The sequence below is a fragment of the Pristiophorus japonicus genome, chromosome 5 (genome assembly GCF_044704955.1).
Source record: "Pristiophorus japonicus isolate sPriJap1 chromosome 5, sPriJap1.hap1, whole genome shotgun sequence".
Lineage (NCBI taxonomy): Eukaryota > Metazoa > Chordata > Chondrichthyes > Pristiophoridae > Pristiophorus > Pristiophorus japonicus.
Genome location: NC_091981.1, coordinates 811,865 through 836,035, shown reverse-complemented (window position 1 = coordinate 836,035; position 24,171 = coordinate 811,865). Strand labels below are relative to the sequence as shown.

At 45.2% G+C, this 24,171-nt stretch overlaps 1 protein-coding gene across 4 annotated transcripts in view; it reads right to left on the bottom strand.

Annotated features, from left to right (window-relative positions):
- The window catches only part of rreb1a (ras responsive element binding protein 1a), a 306,278-nt gene that overhangs the window by 27,170 nt on the left and 254,937 nt on the right, over positions 1–24,171 (bottom strand). For all 4 annotated transcript variants that reach the window (XM_070880283.1, XM_070880287.1, XM_070880284.1 and 1 more), the window contains exon 8: positions 5,394–5,583. In XM_070880283.1, the coding sequence (XP_070736384.1) occupies positions 5,394–5,583 (190 nt within the window). The remainder of the gene's footprint in view (positions 1–5,393; positions 5,584–24,171) is intronic.

Genomic DNA, 24,171 nt, shown 5'->3' with positions numbered 1-24,171 from the left:
GCCATTCAGCCCCTCGAGTCTGTTGCACAGGAACAGGAGGAGGCCCATTCAGCCCCTCGAGCCTGTTACACACTTTCCCACATTATACTCCCATCTGCTAAATTTTTTGCCCACTCACTTAGCCTGTCTATATCCCTTTGCAGATTTTTTGTGTCCTCCTCTCAACTTGCTTTCCCACCAAGCTTTGTTTCAGCAAACTTGGTTACATTACACTCGATCCCTTCATCCAAGTCATTAATATAGATTGTAAATAGTTCAGGCCCCAGCACCGATCCCTGTGGCACCCCACGAGTTACTGTTTGCCAACCGGAAATCGACCCATTTATCCCGACTCGCTGTTTTCTGTTAGTTAGCCAATCCTCTATCCATGCTGATATATTACCCCCAACCCCGTGAGCTTTTATCTTGTGCAGTAACCTTTTATGTGGCACCTTATCGAATGCCTTCTGGAAATCCAAATACACCACATCCGCTGGTTCCCCGTTATCTACTCTGCTCGTTACAGCCTCAAAGAACTCCAACAAATTTGTCAAACATGATTTCCCTTTCATAAAACCATGCTGACTCTGCTTGACTGCATTATGATTTTCCAAATATCCATCCTAAGGTGTGGGCCCAGAACTGCTCACAGTGCTCCAGATGTGGGCCCAGAACTGCTCACAGTGCTCCAGGTGTGGGCCCAGAACTGCTCACAGTGCTCCAGGTGTGGGGCCCAGAACTGCTCACAGTGCTCCAGGTGTGGGCCCAGAACTGCTCACAGTGCTCCAGGTGTGGGCCCAGAACTGCTCACAGTGCTCCAGGTGTGGGCCCAGAACTGCTCACAGTGCTCCAGGTGTGGGGCCCATAACTGCTCACAGTGCTCCAGGTGTGGGCCCAGAACTGCTCACAGTGCTCCAGGTGTGGGCCCAGAACTGCTCACAGTGCTCCAGGTGTGGGGCCCAGAACTGCTCACAGTGCTCCAGGTGTGGGCCCAGAACTGCTCACAGTGCTCCAGGTGTGGGCCCAGAACTGCTCACAGTGCTCCAGGTGTGGGCCCAGAACTGCTCACAGTGCTCCAGGTGTGGTCTAACTTGGGCTTTGTACAGTTACAGCCTTGTATTCTAGTCCTCTAGATATAAAGGCCAACACTCCATTCGCCCGTGTGATTATTTTCTACAGTCGATTGTGTTTCCAAGGACACACAATCCCGTTCAAATGGTACATCCTGACTTTAACAAATGACCCTGCCCTTTTCATGGCTATCTGATGCCCTCTTTGCTGTTCCTCCCTATGTTTCTGTTACCATGCCGATATCCAATAGCCCCGATGGGGGAAGATGACATGTGGTCCGTGTTCCCCAATTCCCCGCCCTTCCGGTTTACTGACCATTAAAACCAGCGGTGGGAGAAACCCTTAACCCCACACCGAGTGCGGACCAGATTCTCCAGTTGCATTCTCGTCACGATAGCTCCTGCGTTGGGAGCACGATCGCGTAACGTGTGAAAATCCTCCTCTGTATTTTTGCATATATTTGTGATGGAATGATTTTGAAAGGTAATATTATGGAGAGGCTGTTTAACGTGCTTTCTATATCAGCACCAGTGCCACATCAGGAACAGGGAGAATTAGTGTTGCTGCTGCCCAGTTTGCACTCCAAACCGGAATGGTAATTGTAATGTCTGCACCGGTGAGCAGGTTTGTGGAGCTGTTGCTAACGGGGCACTTGATTGAAAGTTCCTGGAGTGTGACCCCCCCCTTTAATCAGGGGGCACTTGTATTAATGTTCCTACACAAAATAGTTGTAGAGCTGTTGCATTGTGAGTGGCTTAGCCAGTCACGTGATGTTCACAAGACTCAATAAAACCCCAGCCAGTTGGGTTCGGGGGATCCACGATGGGGCAGGTGGTTGTGAGCCTGGTGGATGAACCGGTAATGTTTAGTGTGATTGTTAAACCTTTATTAATAAACCAACTAGTTCTTAATAGCAATGTGTATGAATTCTTAAAGAGCCCATGAAGCAAATACATTACAGCGATGGAACTGAAATCGAGCAGCAATTAGCCGAGCTGACTGACCGGTGTGTCGGCCTGTGTTGCCATCGGAAACCTCCATACATGCAGAGCGGTCAAGGGATGCAATTTGCACCATCTCTGCCTGGTGGACTAAAGACAATTCCTGCTCCTGCCCGCCACTCGTGGGCTGCACAAGTCGGGAAGGGATCCATTCCCAGCGATGGTTAAAGCGGGTGCCCTCAAATGACTGTCGGGTAAAGTTGGACGGAGCTTTTGAAGACATTTTCCTGGAAGTCGCTTGCGTATCGGAAAGGTTCTGCAGTTCCTGCCGTAGGTGCTGCTCACATGGGAACCTCTGCTCCACATCTCCTTGTCAAGGGGCTGCTGGATGTCCCTCACACTCAGTCTGCTGCCTGTCGGGGCAATTACCCCCCCCGCCCCATTCATAGTCACACACCCCCAACTGGTGTGATATCACAGGCTCTGCTCTATAAGGAAATGCTCCGATGGAAATTTACTGTAAGTCACTGAAAATAATGAGAATTTCCCTCCACTCCATGACTCGGCTGGAGAGTCTAGAACCAGGGGTCACAGTCTCAGGATAAGGGGTCAGCCATTTAGGACTGAGATGAGGAGGAATTTCTTCACTCAGAGGGTGGTGAATCTTTGGAATTCTCTGCCCCAGAGGGCTGTGGATGCTGAGTCGTTGAGTATATTCAAGGCTGAGATCGATAGATTTTTGGACTCTCGGGGAATCGAGGGATATGGGGATCGGGCGGGAAAGTGGAGTTGAGGTCGAAGATCAGCCGTGATCTTATTGAATGGAGCAGGCTCGAGGGGCCGAATGGCCGACTCCTGCTCCTAATTCTTATGTTCTCTTATGTTCTTATGACTCAGTGAGTAAATGTACATTTTTTAATTCATTCACAGGATGTGGGCATCGCTGGTAAGGCCGGCATTTATTGTGTGGTGAAGGTGCTCCCACAGTGCTGTTAGGGAGGGAGTTCCAGGATTGTGACCCAGCGACGATGAAGGAACGGCCGATATATTTCCAAGTCAGGATGGTGTGTGACTGGGAGGGGAACGTGGAGGTGGTGGTGTTCCCATGGACCTGCTGCCCTTGTCCTTCTAGGGGGTAGAGGTCGCGGGTTTGGGAGGTGCTGCCGAAGAAGCCTTGGCGAGTTGCTGCAGTGCATCTTGTAGATGGTGCACACTGCAGCCAGGGGGCGTCGGTGGTGGAGGGAGTGAATGTTGAAGGTGGTGGCTGGGGTGACCATCAAGTGGGCTGCTTTGTCCTGGATGGTGTTGAGCTTTGAGTGTTGTTGGAGCTGCACCATCCAGGCAAGTGGAGAGTATTCCATCACACTCCTGACTTGTGCCTTGTAGATGGTGGAAAGGCTTTGGGGAGTCAGGAGGTGAGACACTCACCGCAGAATACCCAGCCTCTGACCTGCTCTTGTAGCCACAGTATTTATGTGGCTGGTCCAGTTAAGTTTCTGGTCAATGGTGACCCCCAGGATGTTGATGGGAGATTTGGTGATGGTAATGCCTTTGAATGTCAAAGGGAGTTGGTTAGACTCTCATTTATTGGAGATAGTCATTGCCTGGCACTTGTGTGGTGCGAATGTCACTTGCTGCTTATCAGCCCAAGCCTGAATGTTGTCCAGGTCTTGCTGTATGCGGGCATGGACTGTCCATTATCTGAGGAGTTGTGAATGGAACTGAACACTGTGCAATCATCAGCGAACATCCCCACTTCTGACCTTATGACGGAGGGAAGGTCATTGATGGAGCAGCTGAAGATGGTTGGGTCTAGGACACTGCCCTGAGGAACTCCTGCAGCGATGTCCTGGGGCTGTGATGATTGACCTCAAACTACCACAACCGTCTTCCTTTGTGCTGGGTATGACTCCAGCCAGTGGAGAGTTTTCCCCCGATTCCCACTGACTTTACTCAGGCTCCTTGATGCCACATTTGGTCAAATGCTGCCTTGATGTCAGTGACAGGGCAGTCACTCTCACCTCGCCTCTGCAATTCAGCTCTTTTGTCCATGTTTGGACCAAGACTATAATGAGATTTGGAGCCAAGTGGTCCTGGTAGTACCCAAACCAGACGGTGTGATATATTACTGAGCAACACCGACTTTATGGGCCAAGGTGTGATGCCTGCTGCTGAGGAAGCAGGTCCCGGAGTTGGCTCGTGTTGGCTCTTGGCAATTTTGGCCTGGGTAGAGAGCTGTTGGGCAGGATTGCAGCTCCTGATTGCCATTAATTTCTAATGAAAAGCACGCATAAGTAGTCGTCAAATGAGAGCAGGTTGGGGCTTGGCTCTGATATCCCAATACCACTCAAAGTGCAGGGCCAAATTGGTGAGTCAGCAGAGTGTTGTTACCAACAGAATTGCCCCCCATCAGGACTCGTTGTCCTCAGGAGCGAGAATGGGGGGAGTTGTAAGATGAGAGTATCAGGGAGAAAAATCCTAGAATCCTAGAATCGGATAGCACAGAAGGAGGCCATTCGGCCCATCGAATCTGCGCCCGCTCTTTTGAAGAGCGATCCTGTCAGTCGCACTCCCCCGCTCTCTCCCCAAATTCTTGCAATGTTTTCCCTTCAGGTACTTATACAACTCCTTTTTGAAAGCCACGATTGAGTCTGCCTCCACCACCCTCTCAGGCAGCACATTCCAGATCCTAACCACTCGCTCCGTAAAAAATGAGGGCAGGTTCCTCATGTTGTTCTTCTGCCGATCGCCTTAAATCTGTGTCCTCTGGTTCTCGACCCTTCCACCAATGGGAACAGTCTCTCTCTATCTACTCTGTCTTGACCCCTCATGATTTTGAACACCTCGATCAAATCTCCCCTCAACCTTCTCTGCTCCAAGGAGAACAACCCCAGCTTCTCCAGTCTATCCCCGTAACTGAAGTCCCTCATCCCTGGAACCATTCTCGTAAATCTTTTCTGCTCCCTCCCTAAGGCCTCCACACCCTTCCTAAAGTGTGGTGCCCAGAATTGGACACAATACTCCAGTTGGGCCTAACTAGTGTTTTATAGACATAGACATAGAAAATAGGTGCAGGAGTAGGTCATTCGGCCCTTCGAGCCTGCACCACCATTCAATGAGTTCATGGCTGAACATGCAACTTCAGTACCCCATTCCTGCTTTCTCGCCATACTCCTTGATCCTCCTAGTAGTAAGGACTACATCTAACTCCTTTTTGAATATATTTAGTAACAGGTTTAGCGTAACTTGCTGGCTTTTGCACTCAATGCCTTTATTTATAAAGCCTGGGAAGGGATGGAGGAAAATGGTAAGATACATTAACATCACAAATTATTTCACGAGTCAGGAGAAAGAAAATGCTAATTTATCTTCTCCAACACAGTCATTATTCACCAAGTTTACCTGAGAAATGAGGGGGAATTTCCTGCAGGAGAAATCGATGAATCCCAGATCATGGAAGCCAACGGGAATTGTGGGATTGTTCTGGATATAAGGCTTTCCCGAAACGTCCGTTGGAAGTTGCTTGTGGATAATGGCATTATGACGCAGTAAACCGCGATGTGTCTTAAAGGAAATGCAGCACAGGTTACACCTGGACAAAAAGATCAATGGGATACACTCAGTGTGTATACAGAAACATGGCTACAAGTAACGGCCTCCCACACATTATCAGGGCGCACAAGAACATAGACATTAGGAGCAGGAGTCGGCCCCTCGAGCCTACTCCGCCATTCAATAAGATCACGGCTGATCTTCGACCTCAACTCCACTTTCCCGCCCGATCCCCATATCCCTCGATTCCCCGAGAGTCCAAAAATCTATCGATCTCAGCCTTGAATATACTCAACGACTCAGCATCCACAGCCCTCTGGGGCAGAGAATTCCAAAGATTCACCACCCTCTGAGTGAAGAAATTCCTCCTCATCTCAGTCCTAAATGGCCGACCCCTTATCCTGAGACTGTGACCCCTGGTTCTAGACTCTCCAGCCCGGGAGAAACATCCTCTCAGCATCTACCCTGTCAATCCCCCCCAGAATCTTATGTTTCAATGAGATAAAATAAGATAGGCATTTGGAAGCCAAGCAAGTTGTGCAACACTGAATGATCCACAGCATGGCAAACAAAAGGCGATAGATCCGGGGAAGAGGGGCAGGGATGGGGTGGATGGGGCGGAGGGATCATGGGGGGCGGGGGGAGGGGGCACTTCTTGCAGTTTACAGTCGGGGTCAGATTGCAGCATGTTACACAACCCCCCGAGATATCTGCACTCCTCTAGTTCTGCCCTCCTGACCATCCCTGATTATAATCGCTCCACCATCGGTGGCCGTGCCTTCTGCTGCCTGGGCCCCAAGCTCTGGAACTCCCTCCCTAAACCTCTCCGCCTCTCTACCTCTCTCTCCTCCTTTAAGGCGCTCCTTAAAACCCTCTTTGACCCAGCTTTTGGTCACCGGCCCTAATTTCTCCTTATGTGGCTCATTTGATAACGTTCCTGTGAAGCACCCTGGGACGTTTTACTATGTTAAAGGCACTATATAAACATAAGTTGTTGTTGTACATTATAACACTGACTACCTTGTTAAAGAAACGTCATTGTCTGTGAAGCCATTTAGGATGTCCCGAGGTTGTGAAAGCTATTCTATAAACGCACGTTTGTCTCTGTGTTGTGTGGGAGTGTGTGTGTGAGTGAGTGAGGGCGGGGGAACATGACACGAGAGCAGGCTGGTGTTGGGCCAACCTCCTTTCCTCCACTCCGAGGGAGTGAGGGGCTAACGGACAGGCCTGGCACACGGCAGCCTCTGGGGGCTGGCGCCTCGATTGACAATCAGGACCAGCCACCCTCTCTGCATCCCCTCCTGTAGCAGTGTCTCCACTCTGTCCGCCATCCAAAGGGTCAATGCTGAGTCGTCCCAATGTTTGCCCACAGGCTCCGTGTCTTGTTTGCCTGGCAATCTTCCCCCTTTCCCCCTCCCTCCCCTCATTACCCCTCCCTCCCCATTCCCCTACCCCTCCCCATTCCTCCTCCCCTTCCCCCTCCCCACTCTCCCTTTCCGTCCCCTCCCCTCATTATCCCCTCCCCTCATTAGCCCCCTCCCCTTAATACCTCTCCCGCCCCCTCCCCTATCCTTTCCCCCTCCTCACCCCTCCCTCCCCCATTTCCCCACTCCTCCTGCCCCCTCCCGTTTCACCCCTCCCTCCCCACTCCCCCTCCCTCACCACACCCCCTCCCCACCCCTCCCTCCCTTCTCACTCCCCTCCACCACCTCCCCTCCACCCCTCCCTCCCCCATTTCCCCACCCCTCCTGCCCCCTCCCCTTTCACCCCTCCTTCCCCTTTCCCCCTCCCTACCCCTCCTCCCACTCCGACACACATGGCTAGGCAGCTGATAAATATTTTACAGACAGAAACTATTTTTGCAACATGTGCAGCCACTTCCCTTTAAATTGTTGCTGTGAGCCAGATGTTTCCCATCTTGCGTTGGGATGGCTCGAAGGCCGAGACTGTGCTGGGCCGAGTGTGGGGGGTGGGGGGGGTAATTAGCTGGCCCAAGTATGTGGGTAAGAAGCCCAGTATTTTCGGCTAGAACTGTGCTCGGAAGAAGCCCCCGCAATCCTCCCTTATCTGGGAGCAGACAATCGTTCCCAGTCTGGCAACGCCTCGATTTTAAAATTCTCATCCTTGTTTACAAATCCCTCCATGGCCCTCGCCCCTCCCGATCTCTGTAATCTCCTCCAGCCCCACAACCCCCGAGATGTCTGCGCTCCTCTAATTCTGCCCTCCTGACCATCCCTGATTATAATCTCTCCACCATCGGTGGCCGTGCCTTCTGTTGCCTGGCCCCAAGCTCTGGAACTCCCTCCCTAAACCTCTCCACCTCTCTACCTCTCTCTCCTCCTTTAAGACGCTCCTTAAACCTCCCTCTCTGACCAAGCTTTTGGTCACCGGCCCGAATATCTCCTTGTGCGGCATGGTGTCAAACGTTGTCTGATAACGCTCCTGTGAAGCACCCTGGGACGGTTTACTACATTAAAGGTGCTATATAAATACATGGGTTTGTTCTTACAGCTTAACTGAGTACACGTTGATTGCAAATTCTTTCCCTGTTTGATAACTTTACTGGCCCACACTGACTTGGGTTCTGGATCTTTGTACATAGTGCAAGTTTAAAAATAATTAATAGTTACATTTTCTTCTTGAAGTTTTGACATATTTTCAGACGTGAATGAATGCAAATGTATTAATTGTCGAGACTGTTACACAACTTGGTAAAAGCGCTCGGGAAATTAGCCGTTGTGCGGTGAATGTTCCGGAACAAGACGCATTCCGTCAATGAGCCACAGTCAGCACTGCGCGGGCAGGCGTCTGTGTGTGACTCCGCGTCCAACAGCAAACACTGCCCCCGTCAGTACTCAACACTTGGCAACACAGTCAGAACCTGTCCATCAACAGTCGCTTCAAATCCAACCATCGAGGCAGTGCTGAGCGTACAGACAGGGGCACTGGTTAGTCCCACACACCAAACTCTGGGCCACTCCCAAAGCTCAGTCTAACTGCGTGCGGCACCGTGACTGTAAGCTGTGCCCTCGCACAATCGCCATTGTTGTAAATCCCACCCTGCGGCTGGGGGGGGGCACAGCAGGTCCACCTGGGGCCAGGATTTACCCACCTGGTCTCAGCCTGCCAGCAACATCACTTTACCTGCCCATCATCGCCAGCTGACAAACCAGTATTGCCTCCCCCCACTGCTACCATCGCTGAGGTTATTTCTTCGATGAATTGGGTGGAATGATTTACACTTGGCCCTGGGGCGATGCTGCCCCCCATTTCTGTGCCTTGGGCACCGCGAGCTCTTCACGTTCCACGTTCTCTAATCGGCTCACTCAATCTTCTTATTTGATGAACTTGATTCGAGTTGCGTTACCGGTGATATTGAAATACCAGAAATAAGGAAACAAATTCACGCAGCTCTTAGAGAATATAAAATCTGTAAGAAGACCACTTTCCCTCACCCTCCCCTCCGCTCCCCACACACACAAATCGGCACATCGTGCTCTCTGACCCCCACCCCCGGACATGGTCAGTCAGGGCAATGCTCTCTGACCCCTCCGGACATGGTCAATCAGGGCAGTGCTCTCTGACCTCTCCGGACACGGTCAGTCAGGGCAATGCTCTCTGACTCCCCCCAGACCCGGTCAGTCAGGGTAGTGCTCTCTGACCCCTCCGGACACAGGTCAGTCAGGGCAATGCTCTCTGACTCCCCCCAGACACGGTCAGTCAGGGCAGTGCTCTCTGACCCCTCCGGACACGGTCAGTCAGGGCAAAGCTCTCTGACTCCCCCAGACACGGTCAGTCAGGGCAATGCTCTCTGACCCCTCCGGACATGGTCAGTCAGGGCAATGCTCTCTGACCCCCCCTGGACATGGTCAGTCATGGCAATGCTCTCTGACCCCCCGGACACGGTCAGTCATGGCAATGCTCTCTGACCCCCCAGGACACGGTCAGTCATGGCAATGCTCTCTGACCCCCCCAGGACATGCTCAGTCAGGGCAATGATGCCTCTATTCTGCTCCAGGGACGTGGGGTAATAATAAAGCAATCAGGGCCGGGGGCGTGGTCTGGGGACTGTGGAGTCAGCAGCGTGTATTTTATAGCACCTGTAACGTAATCAATTAATGAACAGCCCGTGGCCCTTCACTGGAGCAATTATCAAATAAAATTTAACACAGAGCCACAGAAGGGGAAATTAGGGCAGGAGACAAAGTGGGAGGTTTTAAGAAGAGTCTTGAAGGAGGAAAGAGAGTTAGTGAGGTTTAGGGAGGGAGTTCCAGAGCTTGGGGCCCAGGCAACAGAAGGCACGGCCACCGATGGTGGAGCGATTATAATCAGGGATGCTCAGGAGGGCAGAATTAGAGGAGCACAGACATCTCGGGGGGTTGTGGGGCTGGAGGAGATTACAGAGATAGGGAGGGGTGAGGGCCATGGAGGGATTTGTAAACCAGGACGTGAGTTTTGCAGACTTACTATGGTCCCTCTGCCACTTTCCAATCCCAGATACATTACAGTAAGGACGAGAAGCACTGGAGAGGGTACAGAGGAGATTTACCAGGATGTTGCCGGGACTGGAGAATCTAAGCCACGAGGTCAGATTGAATAGGCTGGGGTTGGTTTCCTTGGAACAGAGGAGGCTGAGGGGAGACCTCATTGAATGATGAGAAGCCTAGATAGAGTGGATAGGAAGGGCCTGTTTCCCTTAGCAGAGGGGTCAACAACCAGGGGGCATAAAGTTAAAGTAATTGGGGGGAGGTTTAGAGGGGATATGAGGGGAAATGTCTTCACCCAGAGGGTGGTGGGGTCTGGAACTCACTGCCTGAAAGGGTGGTAGAGGCAGAAACACTCACCACATTTAAAAAGTACCTGGATGTGCACCTGAAGTGCCGTAACCTACAGGGCTACGGACCGAGAGCGGGAAAGTGGGATTAGGCTGGGTAGCTCTTTGTCGGCCGGCACGGACACGATGGGCCGAATGGCCTCCTGCTGTGCTGTGAATTTCTCTGATTCTCTGATTCTATGAGCGACTCAGTATGGAGCCTGGATTGAGCCTGGACATGGATCAGGTTGAGCAATGCACCTGCCCGCTGAACCATTGGGGGAGCTGTAACTCTGTCGGTGCAGCGATCCCATGTGTACAGCAGTCAGTGTAAATAACCAGTTTGCAATTCTCTTCCACTCAGAGCTAAATGATTACGTTCTCCGGCCCCAATTCCCACCGCCACAGCCCCGATTACAGGCAGCAGACAGCTGCAATAATCTCCAGTTGCTGTGAGGCTTACACAGCAATCACTGGCCCTTCAGCCTGACTGTCTCACTTAAACCCCCGCTGTCCCCTTCAGTGCAGGCAGATAAACTGGCTCCAGAACTCTGTGTTCCGCGGACCAGGAGTTTTATTCTACTAACGCAGAGGTCGTGTGCGTACACAGACCTTCCCAATGGCATTTCTGCACATTTAACACACACCCCGTCAGGGTCAGGAACAACTTGGAAAACGGAATATATTGCAGAGTCCCGGGAATGGACAAATGTGCTGGCAAAAATGGCCAGGGTGAAATGTTTGGTCCACGGCACTTGTGGTTTTAGCTGGCCTGGTTCTGTCACAGGTCACCAGTGTGCAGTGCCAGAGTTAGCATCACAGGAACCAGTGATGGTCCTCTGCAAATTGCACATCCATCAAGCTGCGATTCCCGCACCCCGCCGACCTTCACAATGACTCCACTGTCAGTAGCCACGGCACGCCCAGCTCTCCCTCAACCCTCTGATACACACACACAGATGGTCACCACTCAAGCACCCAACAAATGATCAGCTTCCAGCTGTCCCCACTCTCTGAATCTCTCAATGGCCCAGAATGAACTTCACCTGTTCAGCATTTTAAAAACCCGACTGAAGGACAATAAATGTACACAGATTCTTAAAGCACTCTTTCACCCGACGTCCCATCACATCCTCGCCCCCAACCACAGCTCCAAGACACAAGGAGGGTCAGGGGCAGGAGATCTTCGGCCCAGTGACCAGCAACTCACCCCTCCCCACAGATACCCCCCTTCCTTTCCCAAACACCGTGCCTCATGCTGGGGACTATTCGACAACAACAGGCATCACTGCCGACCCCAATCCTGCCTCTCCCAATGCCCCCCACTCAACAACAAAGACAACTTGCATTTATATAGCGCCTTTAATGCAGTAAAATGTCCCAAGGTGCTTCACAGGAGCGTTATCAAAGGACAGGTGACCAAAAGCTTGGTTTTAAGGAGGAGAGAGAAATGGAGGGAGTTCCAGAGCTCAGGGCCCGGGGGAGCGGGGGGGGGTGGGGTCTCCAGGGCTTCCCTGGCTCTATGTTAATATGGGAGGGAGAAGGGTCTGACTCTAACTAACCTTAACCCTAACCCGGCCCTCAAGGAGAGGTTACACAAACGCGGGCTGTATTCCCTAGAATTTAGACAGTTAAGGAGTGACTAGGTCAAAATTTGAAAGATATTAAGGGGAAAAGATAGAGAGCAACTATTTCCGCTGGTTGGGGAACCGAGGGGCCCATAATTGCCCCCTCCAGAAGCTCCATTACCTCGACGAGGCAGGAATGGAGCGGAGTGGCCTCACCGACCGGGGTCAGACGGATTGGCCGACCCGACCGGCATTGCCCCCGGGCCAGAAGCAGGGGCAACGGGTAACCACATCGCTTATTCTCCCGCCCCATTGGGCACGTACCGACCCCGTGCCGACCAGCGGCGGCCTCCTATCCGCCCCCCTCTCCCCCCCGACCCCCCCCGCATGGATCTGCGCCACGGGAGTGGAATGCCTGCCGGTCAGTACCCCGACAGCTTTCCCCGGCTGGGAGATGTCCATAGCTGGTGGGGTGGGGGGGGGGGGGGCGTGTCCGCCCTTAAAGGGGAGGTGGCGCTGCCGGAGACTCGGGTTCGGTTGGGCACACCAACAGACAGCTCTGCACCCTCCTCTCGGGTACTGGCCACTGGCCCGGCCAAAGCCCTCCCTGGTGGCCCAGTGTTTGCCACTAAAGTGGCTGCAGAGCTGGCAGCGGCCTGTCCCTTTAACTGAGGGGGAGGGACGATGTGATGCGTCAGCGCGGTGCCGATGACCCCACGCGACGGCCGCTCCGAGCCGCCCGCGTTTCCGCCCACTGACAACTGCTCCGACCAGGAACAAAAGTCCTGAATTTGGCTGGATTCAGCACTCCATGCATTGGGGCGGACAGAACACTCACTAAATGGTAATCGCACCCTGTTTGGGGTGGAGGGCAATTTTGGCCCCTTGGACGAGGGGGCACAGTCTAAAAATTAGCCTGACCTTTCGGGAGTGAAATTAGGAAACACTTCTACACACAAAGGGTGGGGCACGTTTAGAATTCTCTTCCTCAAATGGCAGTTGATGCCGGGTCAATTGTTAATTTTAAATCTGAGATTGATGGACTTTTGTTAACTCAATGTATGAAGCGATACACAGTGACCAAAGCCTCACCCAGCACTGACCGATGACCGCGGAGAGAGGCTGGCGACCTGGGGAATCGCACTGACTCCGTGCTGCCTCCCCCACACACACAACTGCAGGCTTCTCCTGGGCTATAACCTTGCTTCTGAGCACCGTCAGTCTCAAACACAATACTGACCACGGGGAGCAGTGGGAGAGGCTACAAAGCACATGCCTTCGCTCTCTCTCTCTCTGCCTCCCACTAGCTCTGGGAAACCAGCCTGTTCCCTACTCCACCGGCACCGGCCAGATCCAAAGCACTACACACGGAACCCGAGATAGCGATCTGTATCAGACCACTGGGTGCAGACTGCCGGGAAGCACCCAGCACCTTGCACTTATTCACTGCCGGATATAAGAGGGGTCGGAGGGTCCAGTAAGGAGGAGGAACTGAGGGAAATCCTTATTAGTCGGGAAATTGTGTTGGAGAAATTGATGGGATTGAAGGCCGATAAATCCCCAGGGCCTGATGGACTGCATCCCAGAGTACTTAAGGAGTGGCCTTGGAAATATCGGCTGCATTGACAGTCATTTTCCAACATTCCATTGACTCTGGATCAGTTCCTATCGAGTGGAGGGTAGCCAATATAACCCCACTTTTTAAAAAAGGAGGGAGAGAGAAAGCAGGGAATTATAGACCGGTCAGCCTGACATCAGTAGTGGGTGGAATGATGGAATCAATTATTAAGGATGTCATAGCAGCGCATTTGGAAAGAGGTGACATGATAGGTCCAAGTCAGCATGGATTTGTGAAAGGGAAATCATGCTTGACAAATCTTCTGGAATTTTTTCAGGATGTTTCCAGTAGAGTGGATAAGGGAGAACCAGTTGATGTGGTATATTTGGACTTTCAGAAGGCTTTCGACAAGGTCCCACACAAGAGATTAATGTGCAAAGTTAAAGCACATGGGATTGGGGGTAGTGTACTGACGTGGATTGACAACTGGTTGTCAGACAGGAAGCAAAGAGTAGGAGTAAATGGGTACTTTTCAGAATGGCAGGTAGTGACAAGTGGGGTACCGCAAGGTTCTGTGCTGGGGCCCCAGCTGTTTACATTGTACATTAATGATTTAGACGAGGGGATTAAATGTCGTATCTCCAAATTTGCGGATGACACTAAGTTGGATGGCAGTGTGAGCTGCGAGGAGGATGCTATGAGGCTGCAGAGTGACTTGGATAGGTTAGGTGAGTGGGCAAATGCATGGCAGATGAAGTATAATGTGGATAAATGTGAGGTTATCCACTTTGGTGGTAAAAACAGAGAGACAGACTATTATCTGAATGGTGACAGATTAGGAAAAGGGGAGGTGCAACGAGACCTGGGTGTCATGGTACATCAGTCATTGAAGGTTGGCATGCAGGTACAGCAGGCGGTTAAGAAAGCAAATGGCATGTTGGCCTTCATAGTGAGGGTATTTGAGTACAGGGGCAGGGAGGTGTTACTACAGTTGTACAGGGCCTGGGTGAGGCCACACCTGGAGTATTGTGTACAGTTTTGGTCTCCTAACTTGAGGAAGGATATTCTTGCTATTGAGGGAGTGCAGCGAAGGTTCACCAGACTGATTCCCGGGATGGCGGGACTGACATATCAAGAAAGACTGGATCAACTGTGCTTGTATTCACTGGAGTTCAGAAGAATGAGAGGGGATCTCATAGAAACGTTTAAAATTCTGACGGGTTTAGACAGGTTAGATGCAGGAAGAATGTTCCCAATGTTGGGGAAGTCCAGAACCAGGGGTCACAGTCTAAGGATAAGGGGTAAGCCATTTAGGACCGAGATGAGGAGAAACATCTTCACCCAGAGAGTGGTGAACCTGTGGAATTCTCTACCACAGAAAGTTGTTGAGGCCAATTCACTAAATATATTCAAAAAGGAGTTAGATGAAGTCCTTACTACTAGGGGGATCAAGGGGTATGGCGAGAAAGCAGGAATGGGGTACTGAAGTTGCATGTTCAGCCATGAACTCATTGAATGGCAATGCAGGCTAGAAGGGCCGAATGGCCTACTCCTATTTTCTATGTTTCTATTCTCACACTGAGAGCTGTTTACTGTATTACATCAGCTCCCCTCCTCCCTGCTCCCAGCTACATCCACCTCAGCGTGCAGTGAACATTCTGTCAAAATTCACAAAACTCCAAAGGAAACCACAAGCTTGTTCTGACTGCTGGAGAGCTTTAAAATCCAGTCTGCACAATGAACAAAGAGGCATTGTCTGACTGCAGTCTCTATATGTTGCTGCTATGTGTCCATTCTGCCCAAACCTGTGCCCATTGCAACAAACCCAGCCCCTCCATTGATGCATCGAAGTATCGTCAATTCCTATTCTGGGGAGATTATTCAGCTGCTCTGCACAATTGCCACATTTTAATTGTATCGTCATTCTCCGCTAATTGAGCTCGAAAGCACCTTGTGAGACATGTGTGTACAGGAACACCGGAATCTCACACCTTGCCACAGCCACCAGGTTTGCTGACACTTACACAACGAATCAAATCTCTCCCTGTGAACACACAATAAGCTGGGCTCACAGGCTGACTGTTGGGACAGGTCACCAAGATACTGAGTCCTCCACCACGACATAATAACCCAACCTATAGAGCATAAAAACAGAGAAGTCCTGCTCCAACTGTACAGGGTATTGGTGAGGCCACACCTGGAGTACTGCGTACAGTTTTGATCTCCGTATTTAAGGAGGGATATACTTGCTTTGGAGGCTGTTCAGAGAAGGTTCACTCGATTGATTCCGGACATGAGGGGACTGACTTATGAAGAAAGGCTGAGTAGGTTCGGCCGATAAACATTGCAGTTCAGAAGAATGAGAGGTGATCTTATCGAAACATGTAAAATAATGAGGGGGCTCGACAAGGTGAGGATATTTCCACTGATGGGGGAGACTAAAACTAGGGGACATAGTCTCAGAATAAGGGGCCGCCCATTTAAAACTGAGATGAGGAGGAATTTCTTCTCTCAGAGGGTTATGAATCTGTGGAATTTTCTGCCCCAGAGAGCTGTGGAGGCTGGGACATTGAATATATTTAAGGCGTAGATAGAGAAATTTTTGAACAATAAGGGAATCGAGGGTTGTGGGGAATTGGAGCTGAGTCCATGATCAGATCAGCCATGATCTTATTGAATGGCGGAGCAGGCTCGAGGGACCGAATGGCCTACTCCTGCTCCTATTTCTGATGTTATTATCGGTACCAGCCCAGCATTGCACAAATCAGCAACATGGCGATGTTACTGCATGGCCCTACACCCCTCCCGATCTCTGTAATCTACTCAAGCCCCACAACCCCCCCAAGATGTCTGCGCTCCTCTAATTCTGCCCTCCTGACATCCCTGATTATAATCGCTCCACCATCGGTGGCCGTGCCTTCTGTTGCCTGGCCTTAAGCTTTGGAACTCCCTCCCTAAACCTCTCCACCTCTCTACCTCTCTTTCCTCCTTTAAGACGCTCCTTAAAACCTCCCTCATTGACCAAGCTTTTGGTCACCTGTCCTAATTTCTTCTTGTGTGGCTCTGTGTCAAATTTATTTATTTTGTCTTATAATACTCCTGTGAAGCACCTTGGGATGTTTTACTACGTTAAGGGAACTATATAAATACACATTATTATTGTTAGCAGAGCTCCTAACATCGCCTATAATACTATCCTAACATCACCTAAAATACTTTCCTAACATCGCCTATAATACTATCCTAACATCACCTATAATACTATCCTAACATCACCTATAATACTAAGCTAACATCACCTATAATACTATCCTAACATCGCCTATAATACTATCCTAACATCACCGAAAATACGATCCTATCATCACCAAAATCACCGATAATGCTATCCTGACATCACCTATAATATTTTTCCTAACATCACCTATAATACTATCCTAACATCACCTATAATATTATCCTAACATCACCTATAATACTATCCTAACATCACCTATAATACTATCGTAACATCACCTATAATACTATCCTAATATCACCTATAACACTATCCTAACATCACCGATAATACAATCCTAACATCACCTATAATACTATCCTATCATCACCAATAATACTATCCTAACATCACCTATAATACTATCCTAACATCACCTATAATACTATCCCAACATCATCTATAATACTATCCTAACATGGCCTATAATACTATCCTAACATCACCTATAAGACTATCCTAACATCATCTATAATACTATCCTAACATCACCTATAATACTATCCTAACATCACCTATAACACTATTCTAATATCGTCTACAATACTATACTAACATCACCTATAATACTATCCTAACATCACCTATAATACTATTCTAATATCGTCTATAATACTATCCTAACATCACCGATAATACTATCCTAACATCACCTATAATACGATCCTAACATCACCTATAATACTATCGTAACATCACCTATAATACTATCCTAACATCACCGATAATACTATCCTAACATCACCTATAATACTATCCTAACATCACCAATAATACTATCCTAACATCACCTATAATACTATCCTAACATCACCTATAATACTATCCTAACATCACCTATAACACTCTTCTAACATCACCTATAATACTATCCTAACATCACCTATAATACTATCCTTACATCACCTATAATACTATCCTAACATCACCTATAGTACTATCCTAACATCACCGAAAATACTATCCTAACATCACCTATAAGACTATCCTAAAATCACCTATAATACTATCCTAACATCACCTATAATACTATCCTAACATCACCTATAATACTATCCTAACATCACCTATAATACTATCGTAACATCACCGAAAATACGATCCTAACATCACCTATAATACTATCCTAACATCACCTATAATACGATCCTAACATCACCTATAATACGATCCTAACATCACCTATAATACTATCCGAACATCATCTATAATACTATCCTAACATGGCCTATAATACTATCCTAACATCACCTATAATACTATCCTAACATCACCTATAATACTATCCTAACATCACCTATAATACTATCGTAACATCACCTATAATACTATCCTAATATCACCTATAACACTATCCTAACATCACCGATAATACAATCCTAACATCACCTATAATACTATCCTATCATCACCAATAATACTATCCTAACATCACCTATAATACTATCCTAACATCACCTATAATACTATCCCAACATCATCTATAATACGATCCTAACATGGCCTATAATACTATCCTAACATCACCTATAAGACTATCCTAACATCATCTATAATACTATCCTAACATCACCTATAATACTATCCTAACATCACCTATAACACTATTCTAATATCGTCTACAATACTATACTAACATCACCTATAATACTATCCTAACATCACCTATAATACGATCCTAACATCACCTATAATACTATCGTAACATCACCTATAATACTATCCTAACATCACCGATAATACTATCCTAACATCACCTATAATACTATCCTAACATCACCAATAATACTATCCTAACATCACCTATAATACTATCCTAACATCACCTATAATACTATCCTAACATCACCTATAACACTCTTCTAACATCACCTATAATACTATCCTAACATCACCTATAATACTATCCTTACATCACCTATAATACTATCCTAACATCACCTATAGTACTATCCTAACATCACCGAAAATACTATCCTAACATCACCTATAAGACTATCCTAAAATCACCTATAATACTATCCTAACATCACCTATAATACTATCCTAACATCACCTATAATACTATCCTAACATCACCTATAATACTATCGTAACATCACCGAAAATACGATCCTAACATCACCTATAATACTATCCTAACATCACCTATAATACGATCCTAACATCACCTATAATACGATCCTAACATCACCTATAATACTATCCGAACATCATCTATAATACTATCCTAACATGGCCTATAATACTATCCTAACATCACCTATAATACTATCCTAACATCATCTATAATACTATCCTAACATCACCTTTAATACTATCCTAACATCACCTATAATACTATCCTAACATCACCTATAATACTATCTTAACATCACCTATAATACTATCCTAACATCACCTATAATACTATCCTAACATCACCTATAATACGATCCTAACATCACCGATAATACAATGGAACATCACCTATAATACTATCCTAACATCACCTTTAATACTATACTAACATCACCGAAAATACGATCCTAACATCACCAAAATCACCGATAATGCTATCCTGACATCACCTATAATATTTTTCCTAACATCACCTATAATACTATCCTAACATCACCTATAATATTATCCTAACATCACCTATAATACTATCCTAATATCACCTATAATACTATCCTAACATCACGTATAATACTATCCTAACATCACCTATAATACTATCCTAACGTCACCCATAATACTATCCGAACATCACCTATAATACTATCCTAACATCACCGATAATACTATCCTAACATCACCTATAATACGATCCTAACATCACCTATAATACTATCCTAACATCACCTATAATACGATCCTAACATCACCTATAATACTATCCTAACATCACCTATAATACTATCCTAACATCACCTATAATATTATCCTAACATCACCTATAATACTATCCTAACATCACCTATAATACTATCCTAACATCACGTATAATACTATCCTAACATCACCTATAATACTATCCGAACATCACCTATAATACTATCCTAACATCACCGATAATACTATCCTAACATCATCTATAATACCATCCTAACATGGCCTATAATACTATCCTAACATCACCTATAATACTATCCTAACATCACCTGTAATACTATCCTAACATCACCTATAATAGTACCCTAACATCACCTATAATACTATCCTAACATCATCTATAATACTATCCTAACATCGCCTATAATACTATCCTAACATCACCTATAATATTATCCTAACATCACCTATAATACGATCCTAACATCATCTACAATACTATCCTAAGATCACCTATAATACTATCCTAACATCACCTATACTAGCATCCTAATATCACCTATAATACTATCCTAACATCACCTTTAATATTATCCTAACATCAACTATAATACTATCCTAACATCACCTATACAATCCTAACATCACCAATAATACTCTCCTAACATCACCTATAATACTATCTTAACATCACCGATAATACTATCCTAACATCACCTATAAAACGATCCTAACATCACCTATAATACTATCCTAACATCACCTGCAATACTATCCTAACATAACCGATAATACTATCCTAACATCACCTATAATACTATCCTAACATCACCTATAAAAGTCTCCTAACATCACCTACAATACGATCCTAACATCACCTATAATGCGATCCTAACATCACCTATAATACAATCCTAACATCAGCTATAATACTATCCTAACATCACCTATAATACTATCCTAACATCACCTATAATACTATCCTAACATCACCGATAATACCATCCTAACATCACCTATAATACTATCCTAACATTACCAATAATACTCTCCTAACATCACCTATAATACTATCTTAACATCACCGATAATACTATCCTAACATCACCTATAATACGATCCTAACATCACCTATAATACCATCCTAACATCACCTGCAATACTATCCTAACATAACCGATAATACTATCCTAACATCACCTATAATACTATCCTAACATCACCGAAAGACTATCCTAAGATCACCTATAATACTATTCTAATATCGTCTATAATACTATCGTAACATCGCCTATAATACCATCCGAACATCACCTATAATACTATCGTAACATCGCCTATAATACTATCCGAACATCACCTATAATACTATCCTAACATCACCGATAACACTATTCTAATATCGTCTATAATACTATACTAACATCACCTGTAATACTATCCTAACATCACCTATAATACTAATCGAACATCACCTATAATACTATCCTAACATCAACTATAATACTATGCAAACATCACCTATAATACTATCCTAACATCACCTATAATACTATTCTAATATCGTCTATAATACTATCCTAACATCACGTATAATACTATCTTAACATCACCTATAATACTATCCTAACATCACCTATAATACTATCCTAACATCACCTATAATACTATCCTAACATCACCTGTAATACTATCCTAACATCACCTATAATACTATCCTAACATCACCTATAATACTATCCTAACATCACCTATAATACTATCTTAACATCACCTATAATACTATCCTAACATCACCTATAATACTATCCTAACATCACCTATAATACGATCCTAACATCACGTATAATACTATGGAACATCACCGATAATACTATCCTAACATCACCTATAATACCATCCGAACATCACCTATAATACCATCGTAACATCGCCTATAATACCATCCGAACATCACCTATAATACTATCCGAACATCACCTATAATACAATCCTAACATCAGCTATAATACTATCCTAACATCACCGAAAGACTATCCTAACATCACCAAAAATACTATTCTAATATCGTCTATAATACTATCGTAACATCGCCGAAAATACCATCCGAACATCACCTATAATACTATCGTAACATCGCCTATAATACTATCCGAACATCACCTATAATACTATCCTAACATCACCTATAATACTATCCTAACATCACCGATAATACTATACTAACATCACCTGTAATACTATCCTAACATCACCTATAATACTGTCCGAACATCACCTATAATACTATCCTAACATTGCCTATAATACGATCCGAACATCACCTATAATACTATACTAACATCGCCTATAATACTATCCGAACATCACCTATAATACTATCCTAACATCACCTATAATACTATCCGAACATCACCTATAATACTATCCTAACATCACCTATAATACTATTCTAATGTCGTCTAAAATACTATCCTAACATCACCTATAATAATATCCTAACATCACCTATAATACTATCCTAACATCACCTTTAATACTATCCTAACATCACCTGCAATACTATCCTAACATCACCTATAATACTATCCTAACATCACCTGCAATACTATCCTAACATCACCTATAATACTATCCTAACATCACCTACAATACTATCCTAACATCACCTATAATACTATCCTAACATCACCTATAATATTATCCTAACATCACGTATAATACTATCCTAACATCACCTATAATACTATCCTAACATCACCTATAATACTATCCTTACATCACCTATAATACTCTCCTAACATCACCTATAATACGATCCTAACATCACCGATAATGCGATCCTAACATCACCTATAATACAATCCTAACATCACCTATAATACTATCCTAACATCACCGATAATACTATCCTAACATCACCTATAATACTATCCTAACATCACCAATAACACTATCCTAACGTCACCCATAATACTATCCGAACATCACCTATAATACTATCCTAACATCACCGATAATACTATCCTAACATCACCTATAATACGATCCTAACATCACCTATAATACTATCCTAACATCACCTATAATACGATCCTAACATCACCTATAATACTATCCTAACATCACCTATAATACTATCCTAACATCACCTATAATATTATCCTAACATCACCTATAATACTATCCTAACATCACCTATAATACTATCCTAACATCACGTATAATACTATCCTAACATCACCTATAATACTATCCGAACATCACCTATAATACTATCCTAACATCACCGATAATACTATCCTAACATCATCTATAATACCATCCTAACATGGCCTATAATACTATCCTAACATCACCTATAATACTATCCTAACATCACCTGTAATACTATCCTAACATCACCTATAATAGTACCCTAACATCACCTATAATACTATCCTAACATCATCTATAATACTATCCTAACATCGCCTATAATACTATCCTAACATCACCTATAATATTATCCTAACATCACCTATAATACGATCCTAACATCATCTACAATACTATCCTAAGATCACCTATAATACTATCCTAACATCACCTATACTAGCATCCTAATATCACCTATAATACTATCCTAACATCAACTATAATACTATCCTAACATCACCTATACAATCCTAACATCACCAATAATACTCTCCTAACATCACCTATAATACTATCTTAACATCACCGATAATACTATCCTAACATCACCTATAAAACGATCCTAACATCACCTATAATACTATCCTAACATCACCTGCAATACTATCCTAACATAACCGATAATACTATCCTAACATCACCTATAATACTATCCTAACATCACCTATAAAAGTCTCCTAACATCACCTACAATACGATCCTAACATCACCTATAATGCGATCCTAACATCACCTATAATACAATCCTAACATCAGCTATAATACTATCCTAACATCACCTATAATACTATCCTAACATCACCTATAATACTATCCTAACATCACCGATAATACCATCCTAACATCACCTATAATACTATCCTAACATTACCAATAATACTCTCCTAACATCACCTATAATACTATCTTAACATCACCGATAATACTATCCTAACATCACCTATAATACGATCCTAACATCACCTATAATACCATCCTAACATCACCTGCAATACTATCCTAACATAACCGATAATACTATCCTAACATCACCTATAATACTATCCTAACATCACCGAAAGACTATCCTAAGATCACCTATAATACTATTCTAATATCGTCTATAATACTATCGTAACATCGCCTATAATACCATCCGAACATCACCTATAATACTATCGTAACATCGCCTATAATACTATCCGAACATCACCTATAATACTATCCTAACATCACCGATAACACTATTCTAATATCGTCTATAATACTATACTAACATCACCTGTAATACTATCCTAACATCACCTATAATACTAATCGAACATCACCTATAATACTATCCTAACATCAACTATAATACTATGCAAACATCACCTATAATACTATCCTAACATCACCTATAATACTATTCTAATATC